Source organism: Vitis vinifera, chromosome 18 (genome assembly GCF_030704535.1).
Source record: "Vitis vinifera cultivar Pinot Noir 40024 chromosome 18, ASM3070453v1".
NCBI lineage: Eukaryota > Viridiplantae > Streptophyta > Magnoliopsida > Vitales > Vitaceae > Vitis > Vitis vinifera.
In genome coordinates, this window is record NC_081822.1 from 9,434,433 (window position 1) to 9,457,841 (window position 23,409).

General features: G+C 36.5%; 3 protein-coding genes across 3 annotated transcripts; 2 read left to right on the forward strand and 1 right to left on the reverse strand.

The window, feature by feature from the left end:
* Window positions 1–828: 828 nt before the first annotated feature.
* LOC100267853 (uncharacterized) lies at window positions 829–11,502 on the reverse strand. The gene is made up of 18 exons (XM_002284218.4): window positions 11,155–11,502; window positions 10,887–11,074; window positions 10,438–10,542; window positions 10,241–10,312; window positions 9,123–9,270; window positions 8,283–8,365; window positions 7,634–7,689; window positions 6,583–6,719; window positions 6,360–6,450; window positions 6,193–6,258; window positions 5,758–5,980; window positions 5,215–5,316; window positions 4,889–4,974; window positions 4,688–4,810; window positions 3,627–3,696; window positions 3,425–3,516; window positions 1,244–1,348; window positions 829–1,156 (listed from the first exon to the last, which is right to left on the reverse strand). Exons 1-18 carry the CDS (start codon window positions 11,325–11,327, stop codon window positions 1,043–1,045), a joined length of 2,034 nt encoding a protein of 677 aa, XP_002284254.1. The 5' UTR covers window positions 11,328–11,502; the 3' UTR covers window positions 829–1,042.
* Window positions 11,503–17,931: 6,429 nt separating this feature from the next.
* LOC100245545 (protein MIZU-KUSSEI 1) lies at window positions 17,932–18,926 on the forward strand. The gene has a single exon (XM_002284212.5). It carries the CDS (start codon window positions 18,149–18,151, stop codon window positions 18,833–18,835), a length of 687 nt encoding a protein of 228 aa, XP_002284248.1. The 5' UTR covers window positions 17,932–18,148; the 3' UTR covers window positions 18,836–18,926.
* Window positions 18,927–22,030: 3,104 nt separating this feature from the next.
* Window positions 22,031–23,253, forward strand: LOC100250670 (transcription factor MYB73). The gene has a single exon (XM_002284201.4). It carries the CDS (start codon window positions 22,413–22,415, stop codon window positions 23,061–23,063), a length of 651 nt encoding a protein of 216 aa, XP_002284237.1. The 5' UTR covers window positions 22,031–22,412; the 3' UTR covers window positions 23,064–23,253.
* Window positions 23,254–23,409: the final 156 nt, after the last annotated feature.

Sequence of the window (23,409 nt, forward strand, 5' to 3'; positions counted from 1 at the left end):
AAGTACTTTTATTTTCAACAAATAAATGATAAAAATAATAAAAAAGAACTTTAAATATATATCTTTAAGTGTTCAAAATGCAACCATTTTGAAATAATAAATTATCTTTCAAAAAAGTAATTTTATTTTTCATATTAAATATGTTCACTATAAAGCAATTATTAAAAAATATATATAATTTTCTTATTTTATTTTTATTTGAATATATTGTTACAATACCCTTTTTGTATACTTATACCAATTTTTATTTTTCATACATCAATGTGCATACACATTGCCCAAATTCCCACCAAATACACATTTTGCGCATTTATACCCAAATATCCTTTAAATAACAATTACCCATTTCATTATCCGTGCCGTTTCATCTTGAACTCAAGGGTGATGATCCATGAATATGAAGTAGCAGTAGTGGCAGATGGAAAACGTAGCACCTCTCCTCCTTTCCATTGCCCCCCCTCTCATTCGCAACCAAATTGTCAGAAGGGTTCAAAAAGGCATCACACCATCTCAAAAGTTCAAAACTTCCTTATCACTAAAATTAATTAGTCTTGGCATCATCACTTAATGGTCACACAAAATTTCCAAAGATTACCTAGTCATCTTGATTCAACAAAATGCCAAGATCAATTATCGATATCATAATGAACACGATCAAGATGAACATGATTGGATCAAGTCATACAGGTTTGGGATGAGATTTTGAACCTCAAACTTCAGCTCGACTTTAACGTGTGACTTCTCCTCTAATCATACATATATGCTTTGTGCTGCCTACACTTTTCTGTGAACTCATATGCAGAACCCAACACTTATGGACGACTCTCATACACCAAATCAACATTCATGTTTATATAGCAGACAGCATGACCTGAAACACTTATTTCTAAGAATGTCCAGAATTTTTCGCAATAATACATGATCAACTGCCATCTGTGCGTGTGAGTGATCCATTTAAAAATATATACACATACAACAAGGTCCCATGTGTTTAGTCTCCAAATTTGAAGCTTATTGGATGTACGTACCTTATATCAAAGTCTCAGTCAAAGTTATCAATTTTGATTGGAGTAATCTGATCCGCCACTTCAAAGTGTCCCACTACACGAGCAAAGAACACCATTTGTTGCTCCAGTGTGAACTTGATGTTTTCAGCCTGTGTAAAAAGTTATCTGATTAGTACTAATGTTTCCCTCATAAATATAAATTTCGTGCTTAGATTAAACATAGAAATTGCAAATACCTTGCGAAAACCATGTTGTTCTCCTTCATACTGCACAAGAGCAACAGGCAAACCTTTTTTCTTCAGTGCCAGGTAGATTTTACGAGCTTGCTCTGGGGGTACCACCTGCGGAAAAGACGAGAAATTTCAAATTTGGAACTAAATGTTGCTGAAAAATGGGAATGTAGTGGAACCTGCTGCTTTAGTCAATAGTCCATTGCAGATGATACATGGAAAACACAACACCAGCTTGGACTTTCAGGCTTTCAGCTTCTAATTCCTAGTTCCTTTAGGTTCTAGTTGGATTTAGAAAGTTTGCGAGAAAGCACAAAGGTAAAAAAAGGGAGAAAAATAAAAAATAGGTTCCAACTCAATAAAATTTTCTTGCATGCTTCTCCAAATTTATTTATCTTCTTCTCTCTTCTACATAAAAGAATGAAGAACTTGAAGAGGTATAAAGTTTTAACCCTTTTGTAATGTTTGATTTTCCTTATTGGTTTTTGAAGTAAAATAAGCAAGATAATTTGGATTTTTTCCTCATTTTTTACCTTTCCCTAAAACTGTCCATTATTCAAATGGAGCCTTAAACATGGTGAACCTGTAGTTAATTCTCTCCAGTTGGTTAAGGCAAGTTCAAATTGTACAATGATACACCATTTTGCAGACTGGGGGAAATTCAATCTTGTTGAAGTTATCCTTCATTTTCTAGTCCAATTCTTGGAGAGCTAGTGATCAAAATGGGATTCTCACTAGCAATTGATAGTTTAATGGAACCATTACTTATTGAAGTACTTGCTTAAATAGATATTTTATTGACTATCTATAAACATATCATGCAAAAAAGAACTTGCATTAAACCCAACATTACTATCACCCACAAAGATAAAGGCAAAAAAATTGTCAACATCTGACACACAGCACTGCCTTACTGCCTCTTATCAAATTAAAGTTAATATTCATGAATGTCTATGATGATTGAGAGAAAGAGGGGAACATATCATGTTATCATCTAGCCTTGTTATCTAAGATGAAATTTTCCCAATTTTAGGTTGAGTTTAGAAAAACCTAGAATTTATCCATCTAATTTAACTTCAAGTCAAATGAACACTGTCTATGTCCAATTCTAGTAAAGTAATAGCATGATGTTGCCAAAAACCAATATTCCTTGCCTAGAAAAACTTCAAAAAGAAGGGAAAAAAGGACTATTCAAGAAACCACGACATATTGAAGAATGTAGTTCCCCTTAATGTTACGAGGCTGAGATACAAGTCATCTTTTCCAATAATTTGAATGCATATTAGCCATAAGGGCAATCAAAACTAGTTGTAACTTGTAACTTCACTTCAAATTGGCTAATAATAACTGGTCAATAAGACCAACATACCTAGTTTTTCTGTAACCCTTACAACAATGACTAGTAATCACATGATTCTATTATAAATCTGTAAAATCCAAGGCTGCAACTTACACAGGTTGGTTAGGTTGAAAGACAACCCATGCCCAAATGAGTCAGGTTTGGCTGGGTTCTTGAGTTGCCCAGGTTGAATAAATAATCAACTTTTTTTTTTTTGTAAAATTGATATACTTTGCATTGGTTATAACATCAATTATATATTAAGAAAATATATCTACAAACTAAATTTGATACAATAATGGATTCATAGATGTAACATGAAATACATTACAACATAAAACTTGAAATAAGTGTGACATTAACATAATTATAGTTTATATGATAAAAGAGATTAATTTTAGCATCAATTAAAATTTCATATCATGTTTATACCTATCATTTTTTGTTTTATATTTAACTTCATCTACTCTCTTTAATTTCATGCATTGATTATAATATAGGTAAAATCTATCACCAATAAAAATGTCAAATATTATTAAAAACTTATCACAATTCAAAATTTTTTATTGTATCTAACAAACATTAACTTTTGACTTTCAAAATTATGATCATACTAACATAAAATACATAATAAATGATCAAATGTATAGATGGGTCAGGTTTTGGGTTAAGCTTGTGAATCCTCAATCCAAGCTTGGGTTGGGATTCCTCAACCCAAGCTCATGTTTCTTCAAGTTGGATTCAGGTTGGGTTGGGCTCAACCTGCCCATGCTGAAACCATAATGATATCCATAGTCATCCTCAAGGACAAAAAAAAATCAAAAAGTAAGATGAAGTTTTGTACATACCTTGTCTTCCAATCCTTGGAATAAAATAATGGGGCAAGAAAATTTATCAACAAAATTGATCGGTGACCTCTCAAAGTAAGCACTTTCACTTCCTGAAACCAGTTGACAATTGCATGAATACTCAATATGGAAAGTATAATCGAATTTTAGACTATCACAGAATATGTAATTCAACATAAAAATTTCCTGAAAGGTTATTTACCAACAAGATTATCAATATAATGTGATTCAAATTTGGGCATTCCAGCTCTCAACATGGATAAGTCAGCTATCTGTTCATGGACCATTGAGATATAAAACATAGTCAGTTTCAGATTTCTAGAAAATAAATCAAACTATTTATTATTTTTATCACAATATGATTTTTCTTTAAAGAGTTTTTCAAACTTCAAAATATAGAATTATCATCATGGAATAGCAATGGAAAAGTTATGGTCGTCATTCAACTAGCAATTAGCATCAAAGGACAAGAGTACATATTTTTTCTTGAGTTCATCACCCCTGCTACCATTAAAAAAGGTGCTCGATGTCTCAATTAGAAAAGCCTATAATTAACCCGCAACCAAGTCAGGCTATAATGTTGGCCTTAATATTATACTCAGATCCAAGAACCAATTATAATCAAAAGATGTGACTAAAAAAAATCACACACACACACATACACACATTTATGTATAAAAGGATCTGGCTGGTCTGACTAGAACATGTATTAAATATGGTTTGCAAAGAAAACCCTGGCAGGGGAAACAGATTATAACCATTGACCAGCTGGTGAGAAGGGGATGAAAAAAAATTCAAAATTGGTGAGGTGAAAGCACCAGGAAGTGCTGTTAATCTTCTGTGCACTGTCTGCTGGAATAGAGAGATCTACAATCTTCATTCTCTTTGAAGTTTGAATTATAGTTTGGATACAAGGAACCTTCTTGGAATGGGGAGATTTTAGTGTTTGGGGTTTTATTGTATCCTTTTTACTTTGTTTCTGTCTTCTTTGATGCAATTCATATATTTCACGTGTATTGTGTATCCAATTTTGGGAGGGACCTTTTGATATGATTCTATTTTCTATTAAATATAAATTTCATAAGAGACAATTGCTAAGCAGAAAATTGATATGAAAAGGAAAAGGTGAAAGGGCACAGATGAAGCTAGTTTGGAAGTTCCATAGTCTTTTAAGTGGAGATGTCAAATCAGCTGCTTTGAAGGATGAAACAACCAAATACCTCTAGCAAATACCTCATATTGTGGGAGGATCGAACAACTTACACCATACAAGGAAGCTCCAGCCTTGAAAATTTCTTTGAAAGCAAGAGCAGCTAATGTTGTGAATCCACCAGCTGAACCACCAGTTGCGCATAGGCGTTTTCCATCTACCTTTCCACTATCCACCTAGACATCAAATGAATATTACCGTGATTTGAATGATCACTTAACATAGTCATCCATTACAAACTTGGAAATAATTACCAAAAATTTAGCGCAACTGCAACAGTCGTTGACATCAACAATTCCCCAGCGTCCTAAAAGCCGTTCACGAAATTCTCTGCCATAACCTTCAAAATACTATACATGTCACCTTAGAAATGATATATAATAAGATATAAGGTCAAAACCAGCTGGTCCAATAGGTCAAGATAATAGCAGTGGTGGCCTAACATACACATGAAGCAAAACAAACAGAAAATTCAAGAAGGGCTACACAACTTAGATTTGGCATTAAGGGAGTTCACCAATTCATTGTGAAATGAAATTAAAAAAAATAATAATAAGTGTAATAGAAGGTAAGGACAAACCAGTGCTTCCACCATAATTCACATCCACAAATGCCCAACCTCGACTTGTCCAGTACTGGATACTCAAATTTAAGCTTTGGTGCGCTTCATCGGTCGGCCCTCCTGCAGTATATCACACATGTATACCATTACAAGTTCAATGTATAGAATAATTTACTGTTCATTTAAGAGAAGGTATAGAGAAAATCATCTATCATGATTAGTTCAGCTAACAGCCTTGTGGTCCAGTTGAAGTAAGCAACAAAGCAATTCAAAAATCATTCAATTTTGCAAGATATCTGAAATTTTAGGATATTCTGAAATTCAATAATTGGAAGGAAACTGCCCTAAAGTATTAGGTTCCTTTTGGTTGCCAAAGAGTATTGAAATATTCTAATTTTAGCAGTTTCAATTTTAGCAAGGAATCTTTTGAGGATAGGTTCTATATATAGAAGGGAATTATTTGGGTACTGAGGTAGCTCTGAACTTTGAATTGTTAGAAAATTTCTTTATTTTCCTTGCAATTTACCTTAGAGTTAATCCTCAATTACAATGAGTACATACCATGGCTTTCCAATAACAGTGGAGGCTTTTCATCTTGACTAGCTTGATAAATGGGGTTGGATGGTGGATAAAAGTATGCATAAGCATTTTGGCCAGGAACTTCTGTCGGGAATTCAATTAACTCTGGCAAGCTGAAATACGACTTGTACTCTGAAATATCAGCTGAAGAAGACCAAATAATTTTAAAACCAACTGCTTCTGATTTATGATCATCTAAAGTCACCTGCAAACACACAAACATACACACATTAAATAAAAATAAATAAATAAATAAAAAAGAAGAAGAAGAAGAAGAAGAAAAATGCTGAGGTGTGTTAAAAAAGAAAAATTAGGAGTGGTAACTCCTAAAATCAGCATTTTGTAAGAATTCGAAAATACTAGGAGGTGAAGAAGAAAAAGCAGAAGACAAAAGAGACGTGTTACAGGGCAAGGTACCTTAGCTAAAGATAATGGATGAACTGCTGATGCTCCTTCAATGTAAAAGCAGTCAATCCCTGATGACTGCAAAAGAGAATATGCACGTCTTACAAAACCATCACCAGGTGATACTTAAGAAATTTTCAATTGCAGTAATACAGTGGGAATAGGTTTTTTGGAAGTACAATATTATTTATATCTGTAAAAGGAATATCAAGGGCAGACAACAAGCTATTAACAACATCCAAAATTCCAAGATATGACCTCCCATTCTGCCTGCACGTAATCATCCACAACTTCCATTACATTAAAGAAATAGATGAATCAAAATTGAAAAAAATTAAGCAAACAATAAAAGGCTAATAAGCAAAAGAGAGAAGACAAATTCATCAGCTTTCTTAGAGAGACCTGTAGCTACAAACAATTAACTCTTTCTGTCCACCACTCTGAAGAAATTCATAAGAGCTAATGCCAAAAACCCATAGTGGTCTTGAAAATTCAGCATCCAAGGCATACACTGCTACCACTTCATTGCTGGATTCAATCTGTTGGCAGAGTGAAATAACAATCAATTCTGATATTAAAAATGATGTTCAACCAGCCCAAGCAACAATGGTCCAGCACATAAAATATAAAAATAAAAAAAAAAAAACACAGGAAAAAGAAAATTGCTCTGTTAAATATATGCTTCTACAGTCATTGCAATGGATATGTCTTCCTCTATCTGGTGGTCAAACCATCCCTCTCATGTAAATGCAGGGCCCTTCCTATGTCAGAATAATCATATTCTTTTTTCTCTTGTAGTAACCATTCAATTCATATATTTGATAAATCATCACTTTTTGTTCATGGGAGCACTTCTGCTACTTTTTTCAATTGGTATTAGTACAACAATGTCCATAAAAGACAATTGTATTTGAAGCAAGAAATTGTTTGCAGATTTGAGGCAATGAAAGCCAAAGGACATGCTGGCTCTTCATAAATATTCTGTCATTATCTTATAGAATAAACAATTTAGGAATTTTCTTTGTTGAATCTGCTATTCCCCTGGGCATAGGGAGAAGGAAAATATTCTGAGATGATCAATGGTCCAGGTAGTTTATGGAGAATACATGAAAAGTCAACTCTGTTTGTTGCTATGCCCTCTCGTCAAAGCTCAGAACATGTCTTCTAGGTATAGTTTAGGGAATGTTTGAAGGAATAGGCATAATCTATGATGTTATGGTTTAACATGCCTATACTGGGTGGGAAGACTTCCTGTGAACAACTTCTGGTAATACTGATGGAAATCACAGCGATTCAGGGTGATAAAAACAAAGGAAGATCAGCTTGATGCAACTAAGGAGTCCTTCAAGTCACAACTCACAAACTTCAACAGTTTCTCATGGGGATGGCATGCAATCATTATTCAGACAATCTCATCTAAGTACAAATAATTGAAATGCCAGTCAGAATTTACCCATCTGTAGAGATTCCAAAACCCACTTTTTCTGTCAGTAATGAAAAATAGTTCCCCTGCATAGTTTCAAAACATAATGAATCAATACATGCAGTGACTTGAACCCTCAAAAAAGTTTGAAACTACTAACAAGGCAATAGAATTTTCAATATAGATTTAAAATAGCAACCTTTTAACATGTAACAATTAGTCAAGAATTGCCAAAGAAATCAACTGGGGAAAATAATTAATTCCTAGAATCCAAGTAGAACTTAGCAAATTCCAAAGGACTAACTAGGAGCCAGGTATTCATCTTGAGACTTTCACCAATCCATGTAACATGGAATTTGGCACCTCTTATTGCAGGATTGATATCAAAGTAGTTGATTCCATTGTTCATTTCAGAACAAATATGGCAGTTGTTTGCACTGAGTCATAGATAGAAGTTTACCCCAAGCATATATTTTTTTGTTCTCTGAATGATTTCATATGCTACACAAGGAAGCTACAAATCATGGTATGAAATTCAAATCATCCTACAAAAACAATTGAACATTTTTAATACTGAAAACTGTATTTTTTTTACCTATCAAAAAAATACAGTAGTTTTGATACGAACATAGCCTGTTGCAGAATTTTTCAATAACCAGGCAAACAATTAAAAAGGTACCTCTGGAAGACCACTTAGGTTCAGTAGGAGATTCCAAAAGCGTAGGATCACAACCAGCAACACAAATGCGCTTGCAGATATCTCTGCAAGAGAGTACTAAGAATATTAATGCAACAACAGAAAGGTACTAACATGTAACTCTTAACATTAATCTTAGGAAATCATAAGAAATTAATCAGATAAATAGATAAGTAATTTAAAGGATGTTTCATCTTAGAAGTAAGCTCAAGGGTGTCTTTGAACCTCATTAAAACAAGTAGAACAAAAAGTAATAGAGAGAACAGGAGCATGAAGTGAAGAAATATAAATAGATATAGAAGCATAAATGTGTGGGTGTGTAACCCTAGATTTAACTTTAAGAATGAAAGGTGAAAATAAAGAAGGTTATAACTGTTTTATTGGTTTTTGGAAACTATTAAGCTAGCATGGCTAGAGCACCTTACACCCATGCCTCCAACTTAATATATGGTTGCTGAAAGATGACCTCCTCCATCTTTGCAACAAGGAGGAGTAGCACTAAATATGGGAAGATTTGGTTCCTAACCTTTCAGCACCCAAATCATGTAGTTGGAAAGTGGACTTATTGTCTTCTTGGGCATTTCCTTGAAGAAGGTTATGAAACCAAGCATGCATCACAAAATCAACCAGGCTCAATTAAGGTGAGTCCCTATTTTGCCTTTCCCAGACAACTCTTAGTCTACATAAAATACCTTTAATTTATGATGTAATAAGCTGAATTATAAGAAAAGAAAATTGGATTTCTAATGCAAAGATAATCCTCAGAAAATGAAAAGACACTGGAGAGAGCTATGGCAGCATACAGAAGGGAATCCTACTCACCCATTCTCTGAAATATAGCCAACCCAAAGTTCTGCTTTATCCCAAGGCATGTTAGGGTGACTCCACTCAATCCATGCAATCCGTTCTCCTTTAGAGTCCATACGAGGGAAGGCATAGAAGTCACTGCCACCAACTAATACTTTGGGCTCTGAATGGCATGTAAAACAAATAAAAGGGGAAAAAAGAGGAAACAACATTTATCATCAGACTATGATAACTTAAAAGAGGAAAAAACAGCATTTCACATCAGAGTATAATTAGAATTACTACATAAAGCTCCAAAGAGGTATTGTAAAACACCTGCCCTACTTTTCTCAAAAGCTCTAAAGAACTCTAAAAATATTGTTTTTACTTTCGGGTATTCCTTCTATAAAAGAAGTGATAATAAACAATTACATAATGATAAAATAGCATCCAAAATAATTCCAAGAAACTATTTATACATTACATCCAGGTTTCTTTTGCAAGATAAGAACTTGGGATAGGATGCAAAAATTCTATGCCTCCTTGGTTTGAAAATAGAATAGGGTAAATAGACTGGATCACTTATTGGAAGTGATTTTTATATCCCTCCAGGATTTTTCATGCCATGGCAGAGGAAGGATTTAACATACTCCACAAACTATTACATACTCTTGAACACATGCCGTTTTGTTCAACATCCATGCTCAACATCTTCTCACTTCCTTTACTCATAACCCATCTTCTAATTCATGATGCATTTATTCTTTCCAAATCATGCATGACTCTCACATCACATTGCATAAACAGTATGGTGTAACCATTGTAGCTCCAAGTCCTAAGTCTGAATCTTCTCCAACTCTTTTAATTTAAAGAACAACCATTCATTCTAGGTTCTGATGGAACTGCTCAATTAATGAATGTCATATAGTTGCCATTCCCCCAAGATAGTAGTCACAAATTTCTATCCTAGGACAAACCAATCAGCAGAAAGGAATTTTTCAATTTAACACATATGCCAGTAACAGGCCAAACATTATCATCTCCATGGAAATAATATCCGATGGCATGTCTATCATATGTAGCAGCCTTTTTTCATCATTTATGTAAAAGAAGAGGGCTGAGGGTGTAATACATTGTATTTGACAAATTTTTACCTTGGATATTATTGTCGCTAAGGTCTATTGCCACAATTGTTGTGCTTGGATTTAAACTGCTTTCACGAGAATCTATAAAATTGAAACATACAGAGAAGTCAATACGTAAGTATCATATAGAAAGGAAACAGATAGTGCATACTTAAAAAAATGGACCACTTAAGTCCTGGGAATAAAAGGTATTCTCGATAAGCTACCTTCCCTCACAGTGACATAACGGTCAAACCGTGAATCAAATATTCCATCAGCATAACGAACTGCCTGCTCCCCATAATCTGGAGTGATTGGTACAGGAGAAGGATCTGCTAGCCATCACAGTATCTCACATCAGAAAATTCCAACTGAAAATTTTAATAAAAACTCATGTCTCAAAATTAAATCTATCCTGGCAAAAATGTTCAAAATCTCCTATCAACTGGCTAACTACTTTTTACTTCAGCTACAAAGCCAAACATTTGAGAAAAATGTCCTTTCATGACAGGTCGCTGTAGTAAAATTTTAGGGTTTCTTTCCTTCTCCTAAATTTCACGGCAATCAAAGGATGCACGTAGAATGTTTTAAACAAGAAAAAGAAAGAAAAAAAGGATAAGAAACCCTAATTGAGAGAAACACATATGGACAACAAAAAGCGACAACAAGTATTAACCTCCAGATGAAATCGATTGCTTGTATAGCCTTTGATCCGTGTAATTGGAGAAAAGTAGGGTATGGCCCGAAATTTTGAAATCACCGCCTCCATACTCTTGAGCAACTGTCCGCACTGAAAACTCTTTGGGGGTGATATCTATAGGTTCACCCCCTGCTGTCTCCGATTCTTTCACAAGAACCCCTCGCCTGAACACGGAGGAAAAACGCTATTAGAATTAACAAACTGTACTGTCAATGAGCAAGGAAGAACAACACATATATTATACCCTGATTCAGTAGGGCGAGTCTCGAGCCAGATGAGTCGGCCGTCACCATCCACGGCGGTGCCGCCTAAACGCTTATCGGCGCCGGAGACAATGTCGGCGGTGATGGGGGACTTCCAAGAACCGTAGGGAGCAGTAACCTTATCCTGAGATGCGGCAGGTGCAGCCATGCTCATTCAGCAATGATTCTACGTCCAATTTTTGATGGAGATAGTGAGCCTAGGGATACTGCTGACCTTCAACTTCATAGTCTTCCAGACTCCAATGGACGTGTGAGAGACACGCCAAGGACCTTGCCGCCAATGCCGTCAATCAAAAATAGATTAGGATAAATTAGGATAAATTAGCGTGTATCTAAAGCATAAATTAGTTTTGTTCGTATTCATTTCTCAGGGTTAACGATTGGCCGTAAGGAATCTGGATCCTCAAATTGCGGGACCCACTTTGCCCTGATGGATGTTGCGGTGTTGAGCGTAGAGGAAAAAATCAGTTAAATAACTGATAACGATAAAAATAAAATAAAATAAAATATAAAAAAAAAAAAGCGCCACATTCAGGGCACGTGCCTCGGTATTTGTTCCGCGCATTCCTAGGTAAGGGTTTAGTGTCAATTTAGTGAATAATGACATTTTTTGCATCAATTTCATGGTGTCTAATCTCTACATTTCCAAACGGAACGTGACAAGTGGAGTTGTTATGAACTTATGATGATGGTAAAATAAGATTATAATATAATAAATATATTCAATTTTCGCTTTTTGTAACACCAATGCACGTTACATTAGTAGGGGTCCTAGGGGATAGGGTTAGGGGGGATGGATATGATAATGATATAATATCTCAAAGATTGCGATTTGGGCTATACCTAAGAAAAATCAATTGGAAAATGGAGATATTAATTAGCTAATATCATACCAGATTGTCAATTGCGTTGAAATTCAAATTTTATATTTTGATAACAAAAATTACAATCGTGTCATCTTTATTACACAGTTAGTAAGACTTCAGTATTTAATCTCAATATTGGCTCTAGAGATTGTGTTTTGCTTTTTAAAGCACCAATAAATTAAATTTGAATCAAAATTAACACGATATTATAATGTCGATTAACAATTATCTGAATATAATATCTAATTAGCCTCACAAAATGCCAATAGATCTAAGGATTTTCTTATATATAATCCATATTCTATAGTCTTTTTCAAATACTTATCCCACCTTGTTAAGCTAAAACCAAACAAAACCAAAGCCACCTTTGAATAACTCTTTCTCGCTTTTAACTAATTTCGAAGTTGATAAAAAAAAAAACACAACAAACAAAGGCATCTTGCCAATTTTATATGTTTTAAAATTTTCATTTTATTTGAAAGATGAATGAAATTTAAAAAGCAATATAAAAAATTATAAAGTTTAAAACCAAATTTAATCTCTAATTGTTTTTTTTTCTTCTTCAATTTTTTTTTTTCATGTGCCTTTTATGGTTATTTAGTTTTCTCCTTGTCGTATGTCAAAATTTGCAAAACCTTATACTCATTCTAGAACTGTCCAAAAGCAGAGTGCCACTCCTTTATTCCAACAAGCTCACGCCTTGATGATTTAAGGTGTGCAGACATTGCATGAGAAAATTCATGACATTTTAGATTACTTTTCTCAAGTCTTGTTGGCATGATGGAGTCATGATCGGAACCCTGTGATTTCTTGCTTAACTGATTATCAACGACTATTGCTAATAATATTTTATTTGTAAAACAAAAGGTGGAAGGTGGATTGGATTGAGTGAACAAATGAACATTGATGAAATATTAGATAATAGAGACAGGAGAGATTTTATTTGAGTGGGTGAACTGGCTGAAAAAAGTGTGGAACTGGGTCAAGATTCTAAAAAGTATAGTATTTTTATTTTTATTTTTATTTTATATATATATATATATATATATATATATATATATATTTGATAAAATATAGCTATTCAAATTTTATTTTAAAATTTTTATTTTAAGAGTCATTAAATAATTATTTAAAAAAACGATATAAGGAGCAACTAGAGAGGCACATGAGAGCCAATCAAAAATTGCCACAACACCTCTAAGGAGACCACCTTATTCTAAGCATTAGATATGATTAGACCAACGTCATCATTACCTCACCTGCTCAACCCGAAGGATGGTCAAAACATGTTAACATAATGACCACATCCTATGTTTAACCATAAAAAGGTCGAACAGTGAAAACTTTACCATAATCATCATAAATATTAAAAAACGCTAAGTAACTAGGAACGCTTTCTATCCACAACTCATTATGCGAAGAACAATTATAAAAGGAGAATGTCACTAAAAGACTAAGATATCAAAATGATAATAAAAATAATGTTTTTTATCCGTTAATCTTCTTTTCACTATAGACTAACTTGATCATTAAAAAGGAATTGATCTAAATGATGTCATGCTCTTTCAGCTTTCCATTGCGTTTCTTTGTTTTGATGGTGAAAATTGGTTTAATTATATTCAAAGGAGGATGAAACAAAAGAAAAAAAAAAAAGAATAACTATTGAAATTTGAAATTATTTTTTTAAAAAAAAACTTTTATTTATTTATTTATTAAGAAAGCACCGTTAATTAAGAATTACCATAAATTAAAAACTAGTTTTCTAATGAATATAAATCTCAAATTATTTTTAAAACAACTAGTTTTATAAATATTTTATTAAATAAAATATCAAAATATCCAAAATATTATAATGGGATGAAGTTGAGATTTTTTTATTAAAATATTATCTTTTTTAAAAACTCACAACCAAAACTATTCATAGAAATACAACAAAATTTTGCCACGTGGGTGGACACCACATAAGAACCACTAAATTTTGAAAAACTCATCTTTTTTTTTTCCCTTGAAAACCCTTTCATATTGCATCCACCTGTTCTCCACAGAAAACCCTCTTCAATCCTCCTTTTCAATTCCAGAATGGCCAAGGCTCTGATATTAACTTCCCATTTGTGTTCCACTGGTTCATCTGTACTTGTAACTGAATTACCTTGTTGGGATCTCAGTTTTCCTCTTTGGCATAGGGTTTTACATGTGCCCTTGTGGGCACCCTCCATTCTTTGTTTTACCTTTCCAACTTGGAGACACAGTAACCAACCCCAAGGTTGATGTGGATTTTTCATTTTTCTATTCAAGTGATGCATATAACTGGGAATGGGCATCATCAAGATTGGGATGCCATAATGGAAATGGAAATTGAGGGGAGGGGGGCTGTTGGGGCTTGGGGTTGGGAAGGGTGCAATGACCATGTATCCAAAGAACTAAGCAAGGTTCAAATGATCATTTAACAATTAGCTTTGCCCCTACTCATTCTTCTTATTCTTGTTTTCTTCTACTGCAAGACTCCTGCAGCTATTACCACAATGAAGGTTCGTCAACTTGTATTTTTTATGACATAGTCTCATGATTTAGATATTGATATTAACTCTCGGTTTACCAAACTTAAGAAATTGTAGTTGATTTAAACTCACCTTTTTGAAAAAATAGTTCTGATTTTACACTAAGCCCATCCACTCAAAAGACGAATTTTGATTTTATATTAAACTTATCTTTTCAAAAAACAGGTATTGATTTTATACTGAAGTCATTTGTTTAAAAGATGAATTTTATTTTTATATTAAACTATTTATTCAAAGGATGAGGCTTACGTCGAATCTCACTCACATCAAACTATTATAGTTTAAGAAAAAAATAAAAAAAAATATAGTACTTTAGCATAAACCCTAATGAAGTTGGGGTAACTTTCATTCATCACATCAATAGGTCGAAAGAAGTGCAAAAATAAGAGATGTTCTTTCTTTCTAATTGGATATGACAAGGTACATGCATGGGTTGGGTTTTTCTTTAGATAAATGCACATTATCAATGAAGTGAGAGAAAATATTCACTTTAATGGCATTTTGTGAATAACATAGAAGTCGACCCCTTAAACTATCTTACTTTCATCTGTTTCAAAGTCAGCCAAGAGGATACAAACAAACTTTGGAAGGCCGAGAAAGTTGAAAAGAATTCAAAATTATCTAGAAACTTGTTTTATAGCATATAAACACAGAAGTCCTTATTATCCTTGTTGTGTCCCCTATGGAAGAGCCTACATATGAACTCCAAACTGGCCCAACTTGGTCTTAACCTGACAACCTAATAATTGGTCAATTTTATTATTAACTCAAAATCTATTTGATAGTGTTTTAGAAAAACACTCTTAACTTGAAAAATAATTTTGAAAAAAAAAAAACACTTTCGAAGTTGTTATGTGAAGGGCTCGGATGAAGTATCTTGCTGATGAGTCAAGACTCTGATGAAAGGAGACACCATTCATCTCCCTGATGGTATTTTTACACTATTGGCATTTTCGGTGTCCCTTGTTACAAGGGGTTGGAGTGGCTCCGATGGTTGCCCTCGGCACCAACAGAAAAAGTACAAAAGCAAATTGTGAATTTTCACATCAACAAAGCTTTCTCTTCCAACCAATAATTTGGATCTTATCATGATAAAACCGATGGAAGTTATTAATCTTTTATGAACTTTGAAAGATGCTATAATAATTAAAATAACTACTTATTCAATGAAGACAATTATCCGTCAATCAGGATGGTTCCAAACATTGAACCAAACCATGTTGATTTGCTTCCAATAATAGCAACTAGCTCTTTTCTCTGCTGGACTTGCCATCGTTCCACTTCTAAATTAAAAAAAAAAAAAAAAGACCAATTGCAAATGGCTTACCTCCCTTGATTTTTTAGATTAAAAAAATAATATTATATTTTTCATAATAAATTTTTTTAAAATCAAAAGTTTGTCAAAATTTAAAAAAATATATATATATATTTTCTGTTGCTGGTTTCAACTTTCAAGAAGCCTTCCAAACAGGGCCGTCTCATATACTATTTCATTGTAGACCCTTTATCATTGGCCGCATGCACCTTGTGATTCGATTTTGTAAGTTTGGGATTAGAGTTTCCTAAATCTTTGCTAACCATGGCCAAGTTTTTCTCCATAATTCATTGTGCTGTGACAAGATAGAATGTTTTCTTCTCACGCCTGTGGGTCTCACCCCGCTGCACTCATCAAGAAGGGTCATTCTTATTTCTAAAAAATTGTGCTTTCACTTCAAAACAAACCAATGGCAGGTGAGCAGCGTATACACCTGCCAGAATCCGACACATGGGAGCGGCGGCCCCATCACGGCCTCAATTATTGGAAGGCATCATCATCATTCATCAACAAAGCTTCGATTGAAGAATCATCTCTTCTTACTTACTCCACTTTTATTCTTAGTTTGATGCATGCTCCTTATGAGTTGCTTTAACATATGTATAAAGTAGATAGAGAAAGAATGGTTGGTGGGTGAGTGATGGATCATCCCAAAGTTGAAAAGGCAAAAAAAAAAAAAAAAAAGACTTTCTAGTTTCTAGAGGGATCAGAAATTGAAATATCCCTGTGTAGGGATCTTTTACTGGTGATTTGTTCTCAATCGAAGCACTGTTTGGGTGGGATCATGTGAGCTTTGGTGGGATTTATGTTGCATCAGTTCAAACCAAACTCTTCTGGTAAACCCTTATGTGAAACCTAACTTGTGGGCATCTCTCACACGCCAAGTTAACGTTGAAGATAACTTTTTGTCAAATCACTGCATGTGCTCAGTGATTGAGCATGTTTATTGAGTGGACCTCTGCCTAAAAGCAGAATAGACAGCATCATCCCAAACAGTAGTTCATTGTAAAAACGTCCGGAGCTTTTAGACGTGCTTATGACCCTGATCAATTGACTGCCTTAATTTTAATTATTAGATAATGAATAGGTTCCCATGAGCTTGTACTACAAAAATCTAACAACTTTTAGACTGGAGGAAAGTAAGTAAATACCTAGTACCGCAATCCTAAAAACGGACTTGCGTTCATTTTACAGCCACTGCACACCCAAAACGACAAACCCTTTTTCATATTCGTAAATTGCCGTTGTTTGGTGGTGATACTGATGCATGCCAGTGTGCCACAACCACATGGGGCCCTTCTTTAACTCTTAATTTATAAGGCATGTTGGTGTATGGTTCTTATCTTGGACTTGGACTAGCATTTATTTGGAGTTTCTTGTTGAAGAGGCATGAGGGTAGATATGTATATCTAGTTGTCTCACAGAGCAACACTCTCAGACATTAGTTTCAACTAATGGCTGAGAATGTGTATATTGGGGATGGTCGCTTATACACCAGATGTTATATGTGACACTATAAAACCGGATTCGACACACACATTATCCACCAGATATGATCATCGACTCAATTTTTCTTTTTGTTGCCAAACATGCCTTTATTGAATGAGACTGGTCTGACAACGGACAGAGAAATAGAGGTGGGAAGAGGGAGGGAGAGAGAGGGAAAGAGTCATCACCAGTTAATGGCAAAAGCAAGCTTCCATGGATAAACAGGGGAGAGGATTGGGGAAAGATGAGATGCACCTCAATAATTAGAGAGTGTTTGGGGGGATGGGATTGGAAAAGCATAAAGCAAGTGATGTTGATACCCCATGTAATGATCAGAGAGGCACATGCCAAACCCGGCATTAGCAGACTCCTTTTTCATCTTTTTTATTTCTGTTAATTTATTAATTTTTCTCATTCACCTCCTCCCCCACAACTTGTGGTCCGACCTCCCTTATCTTATCCCTTTCAACACCCTCACTTTTCATCACTAAACTTGGTCACATCAAGCTTTAGCCCCATTTTTTCTACCTCCTAACCAACTTGGGGGGTCTCTGCCCTTCCCCACTTCAAAGATTCCAAGGACAACCCAACCAACCACCTTCCCCAACTCCTCCTTTTCCCCTTTCCCACACCCCACTCCCTCTATATTAATCTTGTGTTCTTCACACCAATCCACAACATTTTCCTCTCACTTCTCGAATTGCAAGTTGGAACCTAGCTTATACACTGTATTAAATATTAGTTCTCGATGCCATCAGTGCACTCTGGTCCATGCTACCAAATGGAAAATCCGGCGCTGCTTTCCCTGCTCCGGCCGACTTCTAATGAGAAGCGCTCCAAATCCTCCGGCGGATTCTTTCGAATGTTCAAGCTCTTCCCTCTCCTGACCTCAGGATGCAAGATGGTGGCGCTTCTGGGTCGACCCAGAAGACCCCAGATAGGGGACAGTGCCACCACAGGGACAATTTTTGGGTACCGTAAGGGGCGAGTGAGCCTAGCAATCCAAGATGATCCTCATTGCGTGCCCATGTTCATCATAGAGCTCCCAATGCTTACCAGCCTACTGCATAAAGAGATGGCCTCGGATATAATCAGAATTGCACTCGAGAGCGAGACAAAGACTCACAAGAAGAAGCTAATGGAGGAGTTCGTTTGGGCTGTGTACTGCAATGGCAGAAAGATTGGATACTCGATTAGGAGGAAGCAAATGTCAGACGAGGAGCTTCATGTCATGCAGCTTCTGAGAGGAGTTTCAATGGGGGCAGGCGTGCTTCCTTGCCAGTCCGACAAGGACACCGCAGACGGGGAATTGACATACATGAGGGCCAGATTCGAGCGAGTGGTTGGGTCCAAAGATTCCGAGGCTTTGCACATGATCAACCCAGATGGTGCTGGAGGTCCTGAGTTGAGCATTTTCTTTGTAAGAGTTCATTAGAGTTATCAATCACTTATGTGCCACTCCTAGGTATATTTTACATTTGTAAACTAAACCTCTACCATAATTAATCACCCTTTCACTCTCTCAATCTCTCCTCTTCCTTTTGGATGATTCCAATTCTGGGTATTTACCCCATTTGCCACTTACTCCCAAACATAAATTCACTGCCGTTTTGCAGAGCCCAAGATGATACAAAGACATCCCAAAAGTGAAAGCTTTTTCTGTTTTGACACTTTTGAGCACATGATGCCTAATTTAATAATTTCTAGGCTTCCTTTCCCGATGCAAAATTGTTGCCAGATATTTTCTTTCCCATCCTTTCTTCTGATTGTGTGCCATATCACCATCGGAGTCTGGGGTTTGAAATCCAAGGACACCAGAGCTTTCGTCAACATCTTATTTCCTGAACATATACATATATTTTCCCTTTCTTAAAAGCTTTGTAATTTCACCATTCTCTTACACCGAATGTGCATGAAACGTCGTGGTCTAAATTTATGGCATGCCACTCAATCACACTGCATTGGATCGGCCCACCAGTCACAGCCCAACTAATAAAGAAAGAAAAAGAAAAAGAAAAAATTGAAAAGGAAATCATAGACAGTATTATTCAGTCAAGATTGGGTTGCTATATATTGGCGGACATGAAAATATAAGGCATTGTCTTCCATCTCATCCGTAAAGTTGCCAGTGCTGTTATGGATAACCCACCCATTCCCATTAAATCCCAACCATTTCTTTCTCCAACCGTGTTTGGGATGCAAGAAAATGAAATTTTCTCAGTCTTTGTTTTCACGTTTTTTTCATTGGTAACGGAGGTGTAGGAGCTGGAAAATTCTCATCGTAATGATGAAGTAGAAGTGGAATGTGAGGAAAATATTTTCATTGGATCAAATGATCCAGTTTGATGTCGGCTGCTTTCTTTTTCATTCCACTATATCACTATGTTGGTTGTTACTTGAAAAATGAGATTTGTCCCTGAATATCCTACGCGTCAAACACGTGTCATCCTAGCCCAAAAATATCTTACATGATTTGGACTAAGTGGCTTGGTTAATTTGTTCATTAGTCTTATCTAATTTCTACCATCCTCAAAAGTAGTCCATCAAGTTGGTGATCTTTCTAATTTAAGCGGATTCCCTTAACTCAGTAGTTCATAGTCAGATGGTGTTCATTTAGCAACACGAGCCACCCGTGTAGAAAGCTTACTTGCGATCACCATATGAGGGTTATGAAGGGATACCTAATTGTAGGGAAGTGATGACTCCAATAGTCCAATGAACTGGGGGGGGGGGGGGGGGGAGATTTTCATGTTAGCATGGATTACTAAAATTAGTATTTTATTTTATTTCAAATGATTAATTATCAATTTAAAAAAATAAAATGTGCTATCAAATTGTAGACTGCTTTTGTTAGAAGAATGCACATATTAAATACAAATATATAGAAATTCTAATTCCCATGAGAGCGAAGACTTTTGGACTTAGTGGTTTTCCCATGAGAATACTTAGTCTATTTTGTCTAGCCTTTATGTTATTTTTTCAAGAAATAGAAAGTACAATTTTTTTTTTCTTCTTTCCCATTTCATTGTGTTTATGAATTGGGTTGTTGACAGGCCCGCCTTCTGTTTGAAACGTAGAAATGGGCCAGAAGGCCCATACCCACAAACTGCTGGAAATGATACTGGTAAATCCAGAAAAATCAGGTCATTGAAAACGCCGCCAAGCCCAATGTCCAATCATTACATCTTTGGTTGACTGGGCAATTGGCAGTCACTACTGGACCACACCGGCCCAGATCAGTTGGATCCAGATAAAACCAAAAATATTTTTTAAGCTTTGTAAAACGAAGTGCAACCTCCAAACAAAAAAGGTCACTGGTTCCTATCTATCACCGTTTAATAAGACACGAAAAAAATTAAAAGAAAAAGGTGAGAGATATCCGATTAGAGGAACGAGAAAACAAGAGGTGGGCAATGAGCGGCGATAACAACCGAGAAAAATAGGCGATTGGTTGACTAGAGAGTGGGGAGAGTGGAGAGAGAGAGAGGTAACATAGGGAGGATGACAACAGACTGTGCAGGTCCGAAACAGGCCCAAACCCACCGGCAAATGGGTTGGAAGGGGACACTCTGGCCCCCCACTGATTGCTGCGTTTCACTCCAAAATATCTCCTGCCATCCCAACTATTGGGTCCCACGTACGGACATTGTTATTATTATTATTACAATGCCACTCACACACTCTGAAGTCTGAACAAAATAAAATAAAAGTATAAAACCCTATTCTCAGCTGTTTGAAAACTCTGCCATGAGTCGGTGAGTTAGGATTGGCACCAGCTGTATCATCAACTGCCCAACTGCTTCCTCCTCAAGTTACATCGCTAGTCCGCCATAAAACTCCAAAACCCATAAATATTGCCACGTGGGCGGCTAGGATATCATCATGACACCACTCCCCACAGTCTAACCATCCCCACCCGCATCCGCAGCGCGTGGCGTGCCAGCCTCCATACCCTAATCCACGTGTCTGTTCCGGAGAAGCAGTAGGGAGGTGTTTGGTTGAGAGCGGGGGTGAAGGGTGACGAGTGACTGGCGACCGGAGAGTCCAAAAGTCAAAGCAATTCAAACTCGAATCACGTGAGATTCTTCCAGGCTGTGAGTGGGGCCCTTCATACGTGGAAGATGTTGAAATCATCTTCAAATTGGGTTTATTTTAAGGGGTTAATTATAGGGGAGGGATTTGTTTTAGGGGAGTTACTTTGGGCGGGTGGATGGGAGCCGTTGATCTGGGGGACTGAGGCTATGGATTTGGGGCTTCACAGCTGTAAGTCTGCAAAGTAGTCAAAAAGGGATGGCCCCCACTTGCCGTTTAGCTTAATGTGTTCCACAGCTCTGCATTTCTTGTCATGTTTTAAACGCTCCTGATAAGCTTGAGCCTTGAAACCGCACGAGAATGATTTTATTCTTTTTTTTTTTCCTTTTTTTTTCACCTCTCCCAATTTTCATTATTGCCCCTAAATTTCTCCTCCTGCTTTTCATCTCCTCACTCATGATTCTTGTCATATGTTTGATTTACGTTCAATTTATTTAATGATGAGATAAGTTTCAACCCCCTTGAAGAAGACTAGTCAGATTCTTCTCATTTGATTAAACCATGGATTTTGGAACACAGAATCAGGAAAGTATTAATAGGATTAAAAAGGAGCAGAAGCAACCTTTAACCGTCGTCTCAGTGTCACAGAGATGAGAGAACCTAAAGAGGGAAATAAAATAAAAAACAGAATGAAAGGCGACAAAATGAGATCAGACTTCAGAGATGGCAGAAAATAAAAAGATGTAGGATTAACAGGGTGCGCATCTACGCACCGGTTGAGGTTCGAACCACCCCCCACCAACTTTACAAGAGGATGTTTCCAAGAAGTACCCGCTTTGAAGCAAAAAGGGCATAGCCCCTCACTAAGTGCATGTACCTCTCCCCTTCCCTTTCTCTCCATATATATTCCACACTCGTATCCCTCCTTTTCTTCATTCTGTCCAAATCCATCCTCCTTATTTAATCTCTCTTCCCTCGCGATGGAAGCAACCAACAGGTGTTCTTCTTATACCTCTTCTTCCGATTCTTCTTCTTCTGAGTCTTCTTTATCTGGAAAGCAACCCAACAAATCTGAGAGAATAAAGGGTTCGTGGAGTGCGGAGGAGGACAGAGTCCTCACTCGTCTTGTTGAGCGCTACGGTGCTCGAAACTGGTCCTTGATAAGCCGATACATAAAGGGTCGGTCGGGGAAGTCCTGCCGGCTCAGGTGGTGCAACCAGCTCAGCCCCAGTGTAGAGCATCGGCCCTTCTCTGCGGCCGAGGACGACACCATCCTCGCCGCTCATGCAAGGTACGGCAACAGATGGGCCACCATTGCCCGCCTGCTTCCGGGTCGGACGGATAATGCGGTGAAGAACCATTGGAACTCCACGTTGAAGAAGAGGCAGAGAGAGCAGAGTCAGCAGATGGAGGGGCCATCGGGATCTGGGTCCTACCCGGACATGGAGCCCGACCCGATTACCACCTTGTCATTGGCGCCGCCGGGTGCCCACGGTTCCACGCCAGAGGAGCGGCGGGCGGAGAGTTTTCCGGAGGGGTTTTGGGATGCGATGAGAGGTGTTATAGCAAGGGAGGTGAGGGATTACATGACATCCACACTCTCAGAAGCTTCTGGGTTTCATGACTGTTAAGTGTGTGTTTGTGTACTTGTTTTGGTGGTTCTTTCTTTTTTCACTTTCTTGTTAATATAGTATTCAACCACAACCGTTGAAGTTGAAGGCTTGAAGCAGCTTTCCGACACCTTCCTCACACTTTCTGTGGAATCAATGCTCAGGTTTCAATCCTAAAAGAAATTCAAAAAATTTACATTAATTTTGTCAAGAGCTGTCCCCAATCCGATCATCAATCATCTTTTTATGGCGCAAGCCTAACTAACTACCAATTCTGGAAATCTACTGCCTCGGCTTCTTTACTCAAAAAGACCCTCCTTTGTTGCCCAAGATGAAATTTTTTCAGCATCAAGAAAAAGGAAAACTA

Excerpts from the sequence above, each read along its gene's own strand:
- LOC100267853 (XM_002284218.4), bottom strand. The coding sequence starts at position 11,327 with ATGAGCATGGCTGCACCTGCCGCATCTCAGGATAAGGTTACTGCTCCC. Across the intron at positions 9,271-10,240 it reads TAGCGACAATAATATCCAAG|AGCCCAAAGTATTAGTTGGT; the intron begins GTAAAAATTTGT and ends CATGCCATTCAG. Across the intron at positions 4,975-5,214 it reads GAATTATGGTGGAAGCACTG|GTTATGGCAGAGAATTTCGT; the intron begins GTTTGTCCTTAC and ends AGTATTTTGAAG.
- LOC100245545 (XM_002284212.5), top strand. The coding sequence starts at position 18,149 with ATGCCATCAGTGCACTCTGGTCCATGCTACCAAATGGAAAATCCGGCG.
- LOC100250670 (XM_002284201.4), top strand. The coding sequence starts at position 22,413 with ATGGAAGCAACCAACAGGTGTTCTTCTTATACCTCTTCTTCCGATTCT.